Source organism: Seriola lalandi, unplaced genomic scaffold, assembly GCF_002814215.2.
Source record: "Seriola lalandi dorsalis isolate HSWRI2012SDOR001 ecotype SW California unplaced genomic scaffold, Sedor1 jcf7180002054947, whole genome shotgun sequence".
In the NCBI taxonomy this organism is placed as follows: domain Eukaryota; kingdom Metazoa; phylum Chordata; class Actinopteri; order Carangiformes; family Carangidae; genus Seriola; species Seriola lalandi.
Window position 1 is genome coordinate 162,837 of NW_019525498.1, and position 16,432 is coordinate 179,268.

Here is a 16,432-nt window from a genome sequence, read left to right on the forward strand (position 1 = left end):
CGATTATCCGACGTAATCCACGTTGTCGATTATAAAAATTATTCGACGTGGAATTTTAGTGTCGACGCGTCGTGTAAAACCACACAGGGAAAATGTTCATAGAACAAAACCGGAACTTTCTACTGGGACCGTTTATATCCATCGTCTTTGGTTTACCCGGATACAAGCGCAGCGCACGGACTGGGACAACGCGGTGACGTAATTGAAGTCATGTGACTACGTGAATGATTTGCGTCCGTGTAAATCTATTTAAACAACACGGCGAAGTCTACCAGCGGTACGACGGAGCGCGTGGAGCAACACGCGGCAAAAAGGCTCGTAGGCGGTCCTCCAGAGTTTGGGAAATGTTAAAAATGTTTTTTTGTGTGTGTGTGTGTTGGACGGTGCAAATTGTTATATTAAATGACTAACTGGAAAATAATTGCAATAAAATTACTGTTAAAATAATCTTTAGATTAGTTGAATAATCGAAAATACAATCGCTAGATTAATCGTTTAAAGAATAATCGTTTGGGACAGCCCTACTACGATTATAGACACCCCTAAAATGGACCGTACCATTTCTTTACTTTAACGTTAGCTGGACGGCTGGTACCTCGCTAGCATCTTTGAGACAGTAGGTAAATGTAAGTAGTAGCAGCAGCTAACTGTCTACTTTCTTACCTTCCGTTTCTAAATTAGACTGTCAAGTATCTGCGGATGGAAGCTAATGCTAGATAGTTTCTAAATTTTTTCCGTAAATTACAGTTCAGCTAATTGATGTTAGCTAGTTTTTCTAACTGTAGCCGTAAGTTACAGTTTAGCTAACTAATGTTAGCTAGCCGATAGCGCGCCCTTTCATTTCCAACGTTAGCATGTTATGTAAAAATATGTAAAATGTCAGTCAGGAGCAGTGAGATAAACAAAGTAATCTCTGTTGAATTAGTGCTCGGCATATTTACACTACCAGAGACAGTTTCAACAACATTGCTTTTAATATTTTTTGTATGAGGCAGAGATTATGATAAAAAAAAACAAAAGTTCTCCAATCATCTAGCAAATTAAAAGACACTTTAAATCTAAATCAAAGTCATATAAATCACAGTCTATACATGAAAAATAGTATTTAAATGAAACAATTAAAAGCTATAATCAAGACAAAAAGTATATATATATATAATTTAGTTAGTTAGTTAGTAGTATGTAGTAAACAGTCCAGAACACTTAGCTTGATGGTCAGCTGTTGGTCAGATTGTTGTAAATCTGTAAATGTATTATTGATATCATAGTTTCTTTTTCCTCTTTTTACAATCTCAGTGGATGTTTTTAGAGAGACGCCAGTTGTCCGGTCCCTGGAAATCCCGTCAGAGTGAGACCTCTCGCGATCACTCCTCCCTCTGCGCTGTGAGTTTGTCTGTGAGAATCCGCCGCGGTGATAATCAGATCCGCATGAAGCTGCAGCTGCTCGGTCGCACCGCCGCTTGTCAGGGGGAAGTTTGGAGACACGGACAATAAAACCTATAACGGATCGATCCACCCGGGTCATCTCTCACTTCCAGACTCGGAGCACCGAGGGCACAGGCCGAACCGGGACTGTGGTCCGTTGAATTGGACCGTTGAGCGTGTCCAAACCGCCACTTGATGGGAGTTTAAGGCGCATTTTCTTCTCGTTTCAGCCGCGATGGAAGCGGAAAGACCGCCCTGTTCCCAGAGGTAGTTACCTTTAACTTTTCTTTTCATCTGAGTGAAGTCTGTAGAAATAGCCTGCAGGTTTACAGCCTGTTGCAAAGTTATACACAGTCAATTTAATGTCTCCATTATGAGAGAAAATCCAGATGTGATCATGCAGAGATAACATTACAGTTGTTTACCATTACATTTACCATTACAGTAGTATAATCAGATTTTCCATTGTTACTCTGGAAAAGTCAGATGAGCAATATGAAGAAAAATGAATATAAAAATATACTTTTACTCTTGTGTAGAAGTTCAAGACTAAAAAGTCTAATTATGTGTTCATGTAATCATTAAATTAAATGGACTTTAACACACTTGAGTGAATTAAATCTTTTGTTTTCTCTTTAAAAATGTAGTTTAGTTCATTATATTTATTTGTCATTTGTCCAAAAACATTATAGAAGAGATGTTATTTTAAACCATGCTGGTAGATGCAAATACTAATGCAGGCTAACTAATGTAATTACAACAAATTAGAGTTCAAAGTTCAATAAATAGTGAATCCAGTCAGACTAAAGGATATATAAAAACTACTTAATTACACCAAACAATGTGAAATTGTAGGTAGGTGGGTCCAGATAAGCTGTAGTCTGTCTAATAATAATACATCAGCCTTCCTGTCTGGTTTAACTATAGAGGCTTGAAGGGTCTGTCACCCAAAAATGAAAGAATATCTTTATCCTTGTAATTTTCTTGTGATCTGGTTTGACTGAGCTTTTAATTAGTTGTCAGCAGATGTTTTGCAGATGTGTCAGAAATAAAAAATATCCATAAAGTTCCTGCAGAGTTGTAGTTGTCTGGAGCAGAGTGATGCACAATAATATTTGGCACTATGCTATGATGTCATGTCGTGTCTTACAGTAATATACAAGCAGTAGCCTACAGTATGTTGAATTTATCCTAATGAATTGCCTCTTAAAATTATCATTATAGAGCATGACTTGTTGACTTGAGGTTCAGTATCTCTGAGCCATGTTTGTCTGGTATGAGTTGAGGGAAGATGGTGACACCTGAAACAGGACAGGGTTTTCATCCCCAGCCAAAGACCAAATAAACATTAAAGTTTGTGGTTTGAAATTCTAGAAATGAACATTGAGATTGCTTCAGAATTCCACTCAACACAGGACAAAACATGTTTTTAATAGGATCAGGGCTTCACGGCTGTGTGATGTTTTTATATTAATCTGTAGGATATTCTTTTTTATGTCTGCATGATCTATTTTTTATTGTTTTATTTGTTAATACAAAAGAAACATGGGCCAGTGACATACATGTGTATACTTTTTAAAGAAAAAATAAATGAACCCTTAAGAATTATCTGCATTTATATCCAAATACAATCTATTAACACTATCTGTTTCTACTAAGAACATGCACATCATTGTGTTCTTGTCCATATTGAAAACATCATTCAGACAAGCTCAGTGTGGATTGGAAAATGTATGTGAACCCTTCGACTAATGGCATTAAAAAAAAAACTAAGTGGAGTCAGGAGTTAACAAACCTGCAGCTGTCTGACCAACATGAAAACATCAGCAGGGTGGAGGGAGCATCAGGGTCTGGGTCTCTGCTGCCTCTGGACCCGGACAGCTCCACATCATCGAGTTTATAAAGGTCTCTTCCAGTGACCCTTAAACATGAGAGTAAATCTACCACAGACAGAGAAAATCCCCCTTCTGGAGTGGTCCAGTCAGAGTCCAGACCCAGAAGAACTGTCCAGACTTCCTCCTGAACACTGAGCAGGTCTTATTGATGCTAAATGAGGTTCAATCAGTTGTTAAAGCCAAGTGCACTTGCTTTTTCTGCTGTGAATATTTAAAGGCTGTTTTCAATAAAGACACAGAAGATTAGAATTGTTTCAGTGATATTAGCTTATAAACACATTGTGTTTGTCTATACTTTGACTTATATGAAGATCAGATCACTTTTTATCACCAATCAATGCAGAAATCCATTCAATTCCAAAAGGTTCACAAACATTTTCTTGTCCTTGTGTCGACTCCCAAACTATTTCACAGCTTGTGAAGGGAGTCGGTTACAGGTGCAGGTACATGAGAGCTGCACAATTAATCGAAGTCGCAACATGGCAGAGTGCAATATCCAAATTATAGGAGCTGCAATTTTCAGTTAGCAAAAGTTCAGTGTTGAGTGTTGGGGTGCTACAGAGACGCCCCGGACTACAAATCATATTCTGCAGATGTAAAGAAACATGTTTGTTTGTCACGTCATCATCATAATTTTTATATTTTCTTTTCAGAGAAAAAAAAAAAAGCAAGAACGATCATTCTAACTGAAATTGCAATAAATCGCCATAAAAAAATAAAAATAAAATAATAATCGCCATATGATTTTTTTTTTTAGCATATCATGCAGCCTTACTTTAAACACTTTCTGAACTGAAACATCTAAAAGCAAAAAAGAAGGGAGATAAACCGAGGGACTTATTTTTTAATGTGTTGTCATTATTTTCAACAGGTGCTCCCAGTGAAAAGAGAAACTCCAGATCTTTCATGGTTGTTTCCATCCACTGCTGCTCACAACGTGATCAAGAGTTTCATCCAGCAGGAGGCCTGAGGATTTAACATTTTACAGTTGAGTTTCCAGGATCACAGACCTTTTATTTTTTTGGTTCATTTCTGCCTCAGAGATGCCCGGCGGCGGGAGGAAACTTTCCTTGCAGGATTTTATTGGTGATAAATGTGAATCAGGTCAAACGAGGGGGCAGAAAACGCTCGGCTGACGAACAAGCCCGAGCAGTCGGACTCTTTTTTTGGATGTCGTTCACCCACGAGGCCTTTCTCCCGCCCGGACCACGTCACAGATAGCAGCAAATGTCGGCCGAAAACAGCCCGCCGCCACCGCCGCCGCCGCCACCGGCCTCACCTCGGTCTTTCCCCGTCCTCCCTCAACATGTGGCCCCGCCCACTCCATCGCCGTCACCCAGCCCGCCCGCCACCCTCTGCAGCCGGCTGTCTGACGGCAGCCAGACGGCCCCCAGCCCCACAAACTCACGGGGATCCATCCACGGCGTCTCCTTCCTGCTCCAGATCGGACTCACCAGGGAAACGGTCACCCTCGACCACGGAGAGCACTCGCTGTCTGCTGTCAGGGAGCTCGTCTGCTCCATCGTGGACCAGAAGGTAAACTTAGAGCTCTGCATTTGACTTCTGTAAGGAGCTTTTTGTAAGTTTTGCTATTGCTACATAGCTAACATTAGCATTATCAGCTATTCACTTACCATTCTTGGTAAAAGTTTCAGCCAACGTTGCAGTAGGAGGCTACAGTGACTCGGTATCGGAAATTGATGAGACAGGGCTAGCTAGTTAGCATGCTTATGATGTAATGTTAGCATACATTGACGTTGCTTTTTGTGACAGCTCTTGGCGAGTTTAGAAATTAAGTTTGATGCTGAACTTGCAACATTTCTTCTAGACTGGTAAGTAATCAGCTGCTAATGCTAACGTTAGCTATGTAGCAGTAGCAAAAACTTACATATAGCTCCTTTAAATTCTGGTCTTACTCGGCCGTAACTACCTGGATACACCCCCAGTTTATGTTGCATGGTAAACTAGCAAAGACAAACATGCTAGTATGAGACAGGTTGTTAATTAACTAATTAACTGGCTAATTGGAGAGGAAAGTGACTTTCTTTTGCACATAATATCTCCAAAACAAAACATAGTAGCTCAAAATTATAAGAACCAAAGGTCATAATTATGAGAAAATCTCAGTTCTATTTTTCCGTCTGTGTGCTGGACAGAGTTTTGGTAAAAGTTGGTGTAACCTCTCCGTCATGTCAGACCTGAAACTCATGTAGTTCAGGCATCCGCTCCAGGCTCGACTTTTATCTTCTTACCATCTACTGGTTTTACCGCTCACGCTGAACCCACCACCTGTGTTTACCACACTAAATGCATTTGTCAGCCCACACACACACACACACACACACACACACACACACACACACACACACGAACACACATTGCAGCAAACCAAATGAGTCCACCTGCTTTGCAGGGCATGGTGATGGGTGGAGGAAAACCCGGTGATGCTCTCATTTGAACTTCTTCGAGTAACTCTCCCACTGTCGTTACTTAACCAGCATTTCACTGATTCGTTTATTGGTTGTTTGGTGGATTGATCGATTGATGGATTGATTGATTGTTGGGACAGCCAGTGTTTGCCGTCAAACACTTTCACTTGTTGTGTCTTGTCACTCTGTGTTCTCAGGCACAGCAGAGGAAAAGTCTCCTCACAGGGAATGTCACTTCCTGGTCGTTGTTGCTGTGTCAGCGCTCTGTGTTTCCTCTTTAACAGCTGTGTGTTGTGTTGCAGAAGCAGCAGGGTGGTCCTGCTGATTGTTCTCACTGTGCACTGTGTAATTTCACTTCCTCTAAAATTATTCTGTGTGGAAACGATGGCTTCATGAAAAGAAAATTCACAGGGTTTGGAGACAGGATTCTCAGTCCAAGATCAAGATCCTCACAACAAAACTGAGTAATCCTCTCCATTTAAATATAAATCATATAGTCTAAAGGTCTGTGTCCATGTGTAGTGTGATTATAGATCAGCTCTAGATTCTATATTAATACTGTGAAAGTATCAAAGCCTCAGTCCACAGAGAAATGCACACAGCCTGTATTCAGAAACTGAGCCTTAAAACCAGCCGTCAGGACTTCTGGAACTTTGTGATGTCACAACAAAGCTGTCACCAAGCCCCGCCCACCTGGACCCACCATCCAAACCTTGCAGGAATTGGTTTTTTGAGTTTTTGAGTGTTTAAGCTGAAATCTGCTATATTTTTATTGGATCACTCAGAAAACAGTCAGCCAATCAGAAGAGAGGCTCAGAGCCTCCTCTCATCTGATTGGCTCACCGACCTGTTGTTACTAGAGCTCCAGAGAGAAGCCTGAGAGAGGAGATGTAAAACTACACTGAGATGGTTTTTGGTTCTTTAAACCACAAATATATTTTCTTATGGATCAACACTTCAAATAAAACACAGGAAAATTGTGAAATATGGGACCTTTTAATACATTTTTGTTTATTTTTAGCCAAAAATAAGGTTATATTAAAAATTAAACCATAAATGAAGGTCCATTTTTAAAAACTAACTCTTATATTTAAGATTTTGTATCTTAGCCTTTATTTCCGATGACAGATTCGACCCTCCTGGGTGTGTATTATACAAGTCGAGATGATTCTTCTTAGCTTCTCATTGGATTCAAATCAAGGAGACATTCTCCAGATCATAGTTTTTACTTATTTCTTCTCTGCAAACTATGGGATGATTGTCCTGTTGGAAAAGTCCTCTCCTGTTAAGCTTCTTGCGCCTGTGACAGGTCTTGCACTTGAGCAGTGGTTTTGTGTAGCGGTTTACTATAGTAGTTTTTGCTTTGCTGGGTGCAGTGATGGGAGGATTTGTGTGTGTGTAAATATCACAGCTACCTGCTAATTTTCTAAACCGACCCTAAACCCCGGGGCAGGACTCGCAGCAGGAGCTCGCAGCAGGAGGACACGATGACTGGAATCGTTTTTTTCCCTCCCTTTTGTGTCCACATCATGAGGCTGAGACCTCGTATGAGGCTGGATGGAAGCGTCAACTCTGGTTTACTGCTGTTATGTCACTTCTCTACTCAGTGTGTGTGTGTGTGTGTGTGTGTGTGTGTGTGTGTGTGTTGTGGGAGGAAGGGGGGAGGTGTTAGGGAAGTAGGGAAGTTCCCCTCCCTTTGAGGTTGCCACACTGACAACCCTCTCTGCACACACACACACACAGGGCTCAGTCTTTCAGCCTCTTTTAGCTCATGGTGTTGGTTAAACGGCACATTTACTGCCGTGGTTCAGGCTCCAACAGTAAACAGACAAAGGTAGTGACTTGATAAGTCAGATAACTCTACCAGCTGGTGACGACAGTGGAACGTAGAGCTGTTAAAAACACGTTTTCCTCAGGAGTTGGTGGAGACCAGACACTTTAATATATGTTGTCAGGGTTGTTTGTCTGTCAGCTTCTTGTAAAGTTCTCCTGCCTTCAAACGGCCAAAAATCTGTTAATGCAGCTTTAACTCTCTGGGTGGTGTTCGACCAGTTGTTTGTGGTTCCTCTGCTGCCTCACCTGGGCTGCAGCAGCAGCAGGTGAGAAAGTCAGAAAACAGTGTTGGTAATTTTACCACCTGCAGTGAAGAATAGCTCATTAGCTGAACTGAAGTTACAGATGTGTAAACATGGCAGAAATATGTCTTTTTTTCTTTTTACATAAAAAACAGAATTTAAAACCTGTTTTTGTGGAAAACGCTGGATACATGAGGATCCTAAAACGCTCTGTACAGACTTGGAGTTTTCAGACCGTGTTTTATTTATCAGGGTTGTTCAGACTCGGTCCGGTCCAGTCAGTCCAGAACAGAACAGACCTGATGTGGCTCCACTGAGGCCACATCGTCCCACAGGTCTGAAGGGAAAGTGATTCCAGCAGCCGGGACCTTGAACCACCATTTACAACATAAAAACCAGCATCTCTCTTTCTCACTCTCTCTCTCTTTCTCTCTCTCTCTCTTTCTTTCTCACTCTCTCTCTCTCTCTCTCTTTCTTTCTCACTCTCTCTCTCTTTCTCTCTCTCTCTCTCTCTCTCTCTGTCGCCACGGCGATGTGAGGGACCCATGTCCTCCTCTCTGCCGGTTTCTGTGGTTACCAAGGCCAGGTGGTGGTTCAGGTGGAGAAAAGAGAGATGGAGAGATGTCAGTGTGTTTTAATGGTCGCTCGACCCACCTACAGAGCTTTTAAATACTGCGCTGGTGTCGTATGGAAACCTCGTAACTCCAGATGGAGTATTTCCACTTGTGTATGATTTTTTTTTTGTTTCATTTTTTCCTGAAATGCTAAAGACAAACTGTTTTCATCAGTTTGATATTTAAACTGATCAAATTAAACCCTGAGTATAACAGTATAAAGGACAAACATTGTTGAGTTTAATGGAGATTGGAGGTTTTCAGCTAAAAGCAGCCATTAGCTTGTACCTGACATGATTTACAAGGACACACAGTGAATGTCTCTTTGTTCTCTCTGCGTCTCTCTCTCTCTTTTCCATCGTCATCCTATTTCTGATCAGGTGAATAAATAACTGAACAACCTGGACTAGTATTCATCAAACTTTTACTCATAAATTAAAGAATAAAACAAATTATCAAACTTTTTTTTTTTGCTTAAAAATTCTCTTAAATGTCAGAACTGCAGCGTCTGTGAAGGTGGTGAAGACGAGATGATGATAATATGGCGGGTGATAATAATAATAATAATGATACTGACATGCAGGAGTGTAATGCGTTTACATATTTGATGGGATGTTACACCACTTTTACGTTTTCCTTCTTCTTCTACAAACTGAAGGTGTACACACAAATCCAAGCTAAAAATATGGTCGAAAAACAAACTAACAATAAAACAACAATCGCACTGCAGGGCTCCATCTTCAGGTCTGAAGAGGAGCAGGGTGTTTGAGACGTCATCGTTTCTTTTCTTTTTTTGATGCAATAAATAAGTGAAAACAGGAGCCGTGCAATGTTTGAGCTGTTTGTTGTTTTTCATTTTATAGTTTTGTCATTTATCAGCTGCAAACAAACAACAAGAATAAATCTGACGTTGAATTTATTTACTATCGTTGTCTAAACAGCTTCACTGTCAGCACTTCTCTGACGTACGTCTTCTACCAACAGCAGAAGAAGAAGCAGCTGAATTTAGTTTCCATTTCATCTGATTTCCTTTTATTTCAACCGTGTTTATATATTTGGATTATATAAATGACAATGATAAATGAAAAAAGACACAAAATGAACAAAAGTAGTTAATACAAGCAGGAGGTGCTGGGTTTATCTTAATTTCTGTGATTGTTTTAATGTGATTTTAATGTTAAATGAAGAGGATTAATTCTCTCGTTTCTTTTCTTTTATGTAAGATGTTGAATTAATGGACGTTAACAGCGTCACTCTCTTTTAAATGTTTTTAAACCCTGGCTTAACTTTTCAAGCTCCATCTGTCGTCTCATTAGATTAAAAAAAAAAATCCTCGGAAAGGCACAAAGTTTCCTGTTGACCCTGAACGTCACACAAACACAGCTGCCGCCTGAAACTAAATCATGTTATAAATTACTTTTAAGTCTTCAAGTTCTCTAACCTGAGCTGCTCTCACTCTAAACGAGTAAATGATCATCTATAAAGTCTTAACGAGCCTCGAGCTGCAGTTCCTCTAATGGCCACTAGAGGTTACATAGAACTGTGAACGGTATTTAAATCCTAAACTCATATCAAGAAATACAAGATCAATAACTTTGTCAGGGTATTTATTGAAAATTATTTACAACTGATTCCTAAGTTTAGGTCTGAAATCTGAAATTATTCTTATTATTATTCTTCCAATACTTTTTGAAATGTTTCCTACAAAACCTGTTTTTCTCATTTAGCAAAAGAAGCCAAATTTCTGAAATGTTAAATGTGAAACACAAGCAACGGGAACTTTAAATAAATAAACACACCATCTAATAAAAGTGGCACATTTGATGCCACAAAGATAAGAAATGTAACCAGACATTTAGATGACAGCTTCCTCTGTAGGTTTATACACAATGTCTATATTTATACTTCAAACTTTAGCAAATGAAATGGTGGAACAGACTAAATACCACAGTGGATACAGTTGTAATTACTTGTTGTAATTTCCTTATAATCACACAGTTTTTTCTCATTATCTGTGTCCTTAAATCCTTTTTTTCTAATCTTCCATTGCTGCAGGATGATTTCAACATGTTTGCTATTAATAATAAAATAAGATAATAACTTTATCTATATAGCAACTTTAAAAACAGAGTTTACAAAGTGCTTTGACAAACAAATCAATAGCAATAAGAGTGAAAAGCAGGACAGAAGTAAGGTAGAGTTACAGAGGGAGGACAAACAATATAATGCTGTATAGAAACACACACAAACACAGTATAGGAATAAACGGGTGATATGGAGATGATAAAAAGTGAAAAAATGGAGTTACGCTTTTTAGCTTGTTTTTATTTATTGTTTTTTTGTGTAAAATAATCCAAACACTTGTTCTGTTTTATTTAAACCTACATTCATTTTAAGTTGTGGTCACTGTTAGGCAGCAACACCTGCTGTAAAATCACAAACAGTTGCTTATTTACACATCCAGCACTCACAGAGCAACGTCGGCATTCATTTTGAATTGTGTCTCAGTTCACCTACTGAATGTAAATCCAGTATTTACTCCCATTTTAGCTCTTGTTTGGTCTCCATCTCGTGAAGGGACAATCACCACCACCCACTCCCGACAAGAAACCCCCGTTCAGCAACAGAGAAAACTTACAAACGGCCTCTTTAACTGTTATTTTTAAAACGATATTTTTAATACTTCAGTTATGAATCCCAGCTTGAACGTGAGAGGAAAGTTGTTTTGCATCTGTAATTACATCCGTGCAAACCTACGTCCTTTGAGATCACATCAGGAGTCACGTCAGTCGGTTTGACGGCTTCATTTACCTGCCAGAAGCTCGTCCGTCTTCAGCAGGAAGGTTTGATAAGTAGATTTTTTTACTGTCATTGAAATTATTTAAACTACAGCACGTCATGTCGTGCTTTCCCCTGCTTGTGCAAATACATAAACTAAAGGTTCTGTTTGGCAGCGGTTGTCGTGGAGGATGTGTCTGCCTGGAAGTCTGAGGTCAGGGCATAAAAAGTCCCAACTCACCTTTTGAATCACAGCAGCGCACAAGTAACATTTACTGACATGCAGCCGTTAAATGTCAACACACACATGACCTCTAGCCGTCCTCCTTCATCTGCACCGACTGTACCTGTTGCTCTGATAAGAACCAGGAAGTGGCTTTGTTTCTGTCTCCCCAATCGTCATCTGATCAGAAACAGGAAACTGGGTTTTGGGTTTAATGTTTACTCTGTTTAACGGATCAGATCTAATCAGGATATCTGTCGCTCATTTGCATCTAAACTTTAATCGTGGTGCAGGTGGGACACCAGACTGCACTTTAAAGGGCATCACGTCAGATTTTTTATGTCTCATGACCTCGGATCACCTGTGTTTTCTTAAAGCAGCAGGTTTCCTTCACTTCTCGTTTCTTATCAGCACAAATGAATCATGATGTTAAAACCTGTGACTGTAAACTTACTCACAGGGTCTAAAAATCAAACAAAATTCCTGTTACATTAAATCAAAATGCTTCTCTACTTACGAATGAAGGTGTGTGTGTGTGTGTGTGTGTGTGTGTGTGTCGTTGGGTTAGGCAGCTGTCTTCCTGTGGTTGACCATGTGATCTCTGAGTCTGAGGTCACCTGTTGTACGATAGGTCATCACCTCCTACAGTAATGATTCAGTGTCACCTCACAGGGCTCCATCACTGACGTTATCTCTAACCAAGAAAATTATATTTTATCAGTTTATATTCACACTTAACATTTTGTTTATTTTCATTATTTTAAGCTGATTTATTCATCCAGAGTGTCTCACAGTGATGTCAATGGAAAGGAAAGTCTTAAATTTGTCATTTTAAAGCAGCTAGAAGAGATTTTTATAACGGGTAAGGAGCCAGATTTCCCCTCAGGAGCTGGTGGAGAACAAAAACAGAGCTGAAAGAGAAGAAATATTAGCTTCACAGTCATCAGGTGATCTCAAACACGACTACAAACGGACGATTATGTTGCTCTGTAACTGCTGGATGTGTAAATACGCACATTGTTCATTGTATTAAGTTGTTAGGTTCATTTCTGCTGTCTGCTAGTGTCCAAACATAATCAGTTATTGCAAGTTTAAGCTTCACTATCTAGTTTTTATTTTTGACTAGTCAGAATATTTATAAAACCAAATGTCATTAACTTGAAACTCATTTCAAATAAAACCTCCTTTAAAAGTAGATTGTGTTTGAAACAAGAAGATTCCTTCAGATTTTTAACATTTGAACAGAAAAAGCAGACGTGGAGGTTTATGTGATGTTTAATGGATAGAAGCTGTTAATTCAGACGAAGGATTAAAATACACAAAGTAAATGTGATCTTCATCTATTGTAGAGAAATGTGTAGATTATTATCTGATGTTGTTTGGTCATAAACCATTAAAATCTAACAAAGTTTTTTAATTATATTGATGTAATTCAACAGTGAGCTGCTTTAACTTTACTGTGATTTTACCTGAGTGAGTCATCTTATTTATCAGTGAAAGAAACGATGGAGACAGTAGAGGTGTAGAACGAACAAGGTGGAGGTGTTTATCGTTCAGCTGGAGTTTACAGAGCGCTTCATGTTCTTCCTCTGTGGTTTTTATGCAGCAGAACATGATGTTTTTTTCCTGTTTCACTCCCAGTTCTGGTTCAACTGGTGGTCGCTGCACTTTATCACAGTCAACAGGGATTTTTATTTTGTCTCAATGATACTTTAATCAACAGAATCAGGAGACAAAGAGCTTTCAGATAAAGTTTACTTTGTGAAGACTGAGTCCATTACAGACCAGAACAGACTGTGTATTTTAAAATCTTAAATCTGTAGATTTCAGACTTTATCAATGAAACATCGCAGCTCGAAGCAGCACGGACACGTTTCTAAAATCTCAAACTTCTGTAGGTTTTAGTTGAGTTTCTGTGCCAGAAACTTTTTTTTTTTTTTTCTGTGTGGTCGTTTTTCTGCTGAATGAATCCAGAGGAAACACTGAGGTCACTTAAACACACACACACACACACACACACACACACACACACACACACAGCTGAGGTCTCTGAGGAGGGAGGATGTTGTTGTGGTCACGGTCACAGATGTTGAACATAAAGCAGTGTGTGTGTGTGTGTTTGTGTGTGTGTGTGTGCGTTTTTAAAGCAAAAAAGGCAAAAATTCGCTGGTTTCATGCGTCTTAAATGTGAGAATTCAAGTCGTAAATTGAGGAAAATCTGTCATAGAAACAACAATAAATCCAAAATACAAATTTTTTTGCGTTTTTTTTTTTTTTTTGTCTTGTTTCAGGATGTAAACACTCATTTATAGAAAGAATAAACATCAGCTGATTTCTCCTGAAATACGACTTTTATGACTCAGTTTTGGAGAGAAATTCGTATTTTTTTCAGTGTAGTTAATAAAAGCTTCAGGGCTGCAACTAATCATTATTTTCAATATTTCAAATACCCAAAAAAATTTAGTTTGCAATTATACGTGACAAAGAAAAGCAGGAAACGCTCTGGTTTGAAATCAGAATATGTGGCACTGTTTCACTGTATTTGCTTGAAAAAGACTGAATCCCAAAGAGTTTCTAAATATTTTTCTGTTAGTTGACAAATTGATTGATCAACTAATCATTTCAAGGTTTCGCAGAAGGGACCTTCGAAACTTTCTGTGACACAACTTGTTAATTCAAGGGTTAATTTCTAAGTAATTGAAGGGATGAAATCAGTATTTTAGTGTCATAAAATCAAAGACAAAATTACAACAAACAGAACAATGAAGATGTGAAAGAGCAAATCAAAACCTGACTTTTCTTCAATGCAGCTCCGTGTGTGTGTGTGTGTGTGTGTGTGTGTGTGTGTGTGTGTGGGTGGTTTTTAGCCTCTTAACAGGCGCATGAATGAAACTCCCACACAAACACTCGGATAACCTTGACCCACTCGGCGCCGCTTCCTGTTGTTTCTTGAGCGAGGTGACAGCAGCGTGAGCGGGCGGAGGGAAAACAGGAGCCCGGCTGTTTACCTTCATATTTCCCATCAGCCGGTTTTAGCGGCTAATTGCACACGTGTGGCGAAAAAGCTGAAGAGTTTTATTGGAGCTGAAAAGCTTTTAGTGGGAGATAACGGCTGTTTTATCTGTTTGTGCTCTTCACGCCGCTGCCGGTCCAGATGTTTCATAAACCGCTGTGAAGAAAACATGGAAAACACCATCAGCTGCTGTTTGTCAGTCGATTTCAAAAGAAACGACACCTGAGGTTTCTATTTTAATACCAACAAAAAACTGCTAAATGATAAATCTATCAAATAAGGTGTATGTCAAGGATGCAACTAGTCATTGATTAATCTGCTTATTATTTTCTCAATTAATCATTTTGTCTATAAAATATGAGAAAAAAGTGAAACATGCCTGTGTTCAAATCCCTCATTTTATTCAACCAACAGTTAAAACCCAAAGATTTTCAGTTTAATATCAAATCACATCAACAAAAGCATCAAATTCTCACATTTGAGGAACTAAAACCAGCGAATCTTTAAAAACGATTTATCAATTATCAAAATTAACAACATGAAAAGACTAAAGCTATAAAATAGGTGGCAATATTAACACTACGAGGTTTAGTCTCGTATAGCATCACTTATATCTCACAGCGACCTTTAGCATCCTGCTATAGGGGGAAAAACGCTGCGGCTTGATTGAATTTCTTAGAAACACACAAGATCCAAATCTTCATCAAAACTTTTCCATTTTCAGCGTCTAGGCTGCAGCTCGTTGTTATTGTTGTTTCCTATAGTGAAGGGGATTTTAACAACACTAACAGACAGGGGAAGCAGGAAGTAATGCCCCCTTAACACTAGCATTGTCATTGTTAGCATGTTAGCTCCCGTGTGCCTGCAGTGATTACAGCCTCACAGAGCTGGACCCATTAAGCCCCATTCATTCAGATGGGATTAAGATCACAGGGGGAGCTGGGAATTAAATCTTCATCGGGCACCTTTTGTAATTAAACTCATTGTTCTGGACGTTTAAACCTTCGTGAAATGAGATCTGGTCTGTGATGGATGCGGACGTTCAGCAGGACGGAGACAAAAGAGGAGACGACGAAGAATCTTCTTCTCAAGAGTCATAACTCAGTCAAATCTTCACACACAGACATGAAACACACATTTATTCATTCAGTGTGACTTACTCTTCCGGCAGATGTCTTTATGTCTGATGTCCACTGAGAATAAAACTCCATAAATCCACTTATCAATCACTGAAGAAAGGCGCTTCAGAACTCGCCTTAGAAAAGTCACGTTTTTTAGTTTTCCTCAGTATCACAGTGACACAGTGATGGTTATCAGTACACCCATGGGTGCACTGCAAACTGGAACTGCTAACCTAATTTGGCTACTTTTAATGGTGCCAATTAAAAGCATATTCGATGAGCTTCTTTAATTTTTTTCTCCCATCATATTGCTCCCGGATGTTGGCGTTAGTACATTTTCAGGTTTGCAGAAACAAAGTAGAAACACAGGATTTAAAACTAGAGGAGGAGCAGCCACTTCACTGACGAACAACAGGTGATTAATGGCTGTAATTATTAATGATGATTAATGATACAGCCCAGGTAATGCTTTCATTTCTCCGCAACAGTCAGAACAGGAGCCATTTTGTTTTCAGGTTGTCTGTATGTCCCATTCTCAACACGATATCTCAGTAACGCCTTGACGGAACAGTCATTACTCATGACTTCACTGTCATTATGACAGAGATGTAACCTGGAGCTGGTCTGAGTGGGATACGACCACAAGGAGCTGATTCTAGTTCCCTTCTTTATTTTTTGATACATACATGCATATAAACTTCCTGCAGATATGTGTGTGTGGGCGTGGGCGTGGGCGTAGGCGTGTGGGACGGATGTTGTTTAGTGTGTTGCGCCCCCCCCCCCTTTGAACCAGGATTACTGGGCTCCATGAACACTTAGTCTCTCTGATAATGGCATGAGTGCAGCACAGAACAGATTA

At 39.4% G+C, this 16,432-nt stretch overlaps 1 protein-coding gene across 2 annotated transcripts in view; it reads left to right on the forward strand.

The window, feature by feature from the left end:
* The first annotated feature begins 1,435 nt into the window (after nt 1-1,435).
* The window catches only part of LOC111645254 (serine/threonine-protein kinase D3), a 33,982-nt gene continuing 18,985 nt past the window's right edge, over nt 1,436-16,432 (forward strand). For both annotated transcript variants that reach the window (XM_023394377.2, XM_087170403.1), the window contains exons 1-2: nt 1,436-1,692; nt 4,192-4,856. In XM_023394377.2, coding sequence (XP_023250145.1) covers nt 4,548-4,856 — 309 coding nt within the window. In that variant the 5' untranslated portion in view covers nt 1,436-1,692; nt 4,192-4,547. The remainder of the gene's footprint in view (nt 1,693-4,191; nt 4,857-16,432) is intronic.